Source organism: Tachyglossus aculeatus (assembly GCF_015852505.1).
Source record: "Tachyglossus aculeatus isolate mTacAcu1 chromosome 12 unlocalized genomic scaffold, mTacAcu1.pri SUPER_6_unloc_2, whole genome shotgun sequence".
In the NCBI taxonomy this organism is placed as follows: Eukaryota; Metazoa; Chordata; class Mammalia; order Monotremata; family Tachyglossidae; genus Tachyglossus; species Tachyglossus aculeatus.
This window is the reverse complement of record NW_024044829.1, coordinates 2375339-2376793: the sequence shown is the minus strand read 5'-3', so window position 1 is coordinate 2376793 and position 1455 is coordinate 2375339. Positions and strand designations below refer to the sequence as shown.

Here is a 1455-nt window from a genome sequence, read left to right as displayed (position 1 = left end):
TTCATTTTATTAATGATGAGTATATATCTAAAATCCTATTTATCGATGGTATTGATGCCTGTCTCCCCCTTCTAGACTGAGAGCCCGTTGTTGGGTAGGGATTATCTCTATCTGTTGCCTTACTGTACTTTCCAAGCGCTTAGTACAGTGATCTGCACACAGTAAGCGCTCAATAAATACGATTGAATGAATGAATGAATGAATGAATGAAGGGAGTGTTCTGGACGTCGCTGGCCGCCACCGCCCTGGCCGGGCCGCAGAGCCCCGCGCGGGCCCCGCCCTCCGGACCGGAAGCGGAAGCGGAAGTGGCGCCCGCGCTCCCAAGGCCCGCGCGGGGCTCCGCCTTGTGGCTCCATGGGCTGGCCCTCGCCTGTGCCGCCATTGGGTCCCTGGTGCTGACGGCAGGACTAGTTTTCTCCCACTGGTCCTTGCGTTCCGTGCTGCTGCGAGCCGGGGGGCAGCGGGTGACCATCACCACCCACGCCCCCTTCGGCCTGGGAGCCGAGTTCCCCGTGCCCCTGCGCCACGTGTCCTGCCTGGCCCACCGGGGCGAGTTGCCCGCCGTGCTTCCTCTCAAGGTTAAGGGCCGGCGCTTCTACTTCCGCCTGGACAAGGCCGGACACTTCCCCAACCTGCGGCTCTTCGACGTCACGGTGGGAGCTTACCGGAGTCTGTGAGGGAGGAGTGGTGGGGCGGGGGCAGGAGAGGAGCCGAACCCTGCGGTCCGAGCTGGGACTAGACACCGGGAACAAAAAATAAAAATGAAGACCCCCGCTGTTGGTCCCTGTCCGTCTCCCACCCCCCTCACCACGGCGGGAAATCGTTCAGGAGCCACACGAGTGGGAGGGCGGAGGGGAGGACTTTTATTCTAGACTGTGAGCCCACTGGGTAGGGACGGTCTCTATATGTTGCCAATTTGTAATTCTCAAGCGCTTCGTACAGTGCTCTGCACACAGTACGTGCTCAATAAATACGATTGAATGAATGAATGAATGAATGAACGATGAACAAACGGACTGAAGAATCGGTTGAGGGCCGATGTAATGCTCCAGAGTTGCCATAAGAGGGCAGCTTCCCAAATTCATCGGGCCCGTGCCGCCTCCGCTGGATTTCCGGAGCCCCGCCACCATCGAAACCACCTTGTATGACCCACGAGAAGCAGTGATGCGAGTTGGAAAGGGTGCAGGGCTGGGTTGTGCAAACCTGGGACCAAGATCCAGTTTTGACACTTCTGTACTGTGTGACCTTGGCCCAGGAACTTTGGAATCCATGCGCCTCAGCTGCCAAACCTGTAAACCCGAGGATGAACTACTTCTCAACTCTTCCACAGGCTGCGAGCCCCGATGTGGTATGCAGGCTGCCTCTGCTCTGGTGGTACGGTCCCCACACCTGCAATTGGCCAAGAGTAATCTCTGAACCAACAGCACTGCGAGAAACCGGAGGCAATAGAGGCCA

General features: G+C 57.7%; 1 protein-coding gene across 1 annotated transcript; it reads left to right on the top strand.

The window, feature by feature from the left end:
• The first annotated feature begins 206 nt into the window (after positions 1 to 206).
• On the top strand, positions 207 to 677 carry LOC119921240 (transmembrane protein 223-like). Its single transcript, XM_038741572.1, has one exon. The coding sequence runs from the start codon at positions 207 to 209 to the stop codon at positions 675 to 677; it is 471 nt and encodes a 156-aa protein (XP_038597500.1).
• The last annotated feature ends 778 nt before the right edge of the window (positions 678 to 1455 follow it).

Excerpts from the sequence above, each read along its gene's own strand:
- LOC119921240 (XM_038741572.1), top strand. The coding sequence starts at position 207 with ATGAAGGGAGTGTTCTGGACGTCGCTGGCCGCCACCGCCCTGGCCGGG.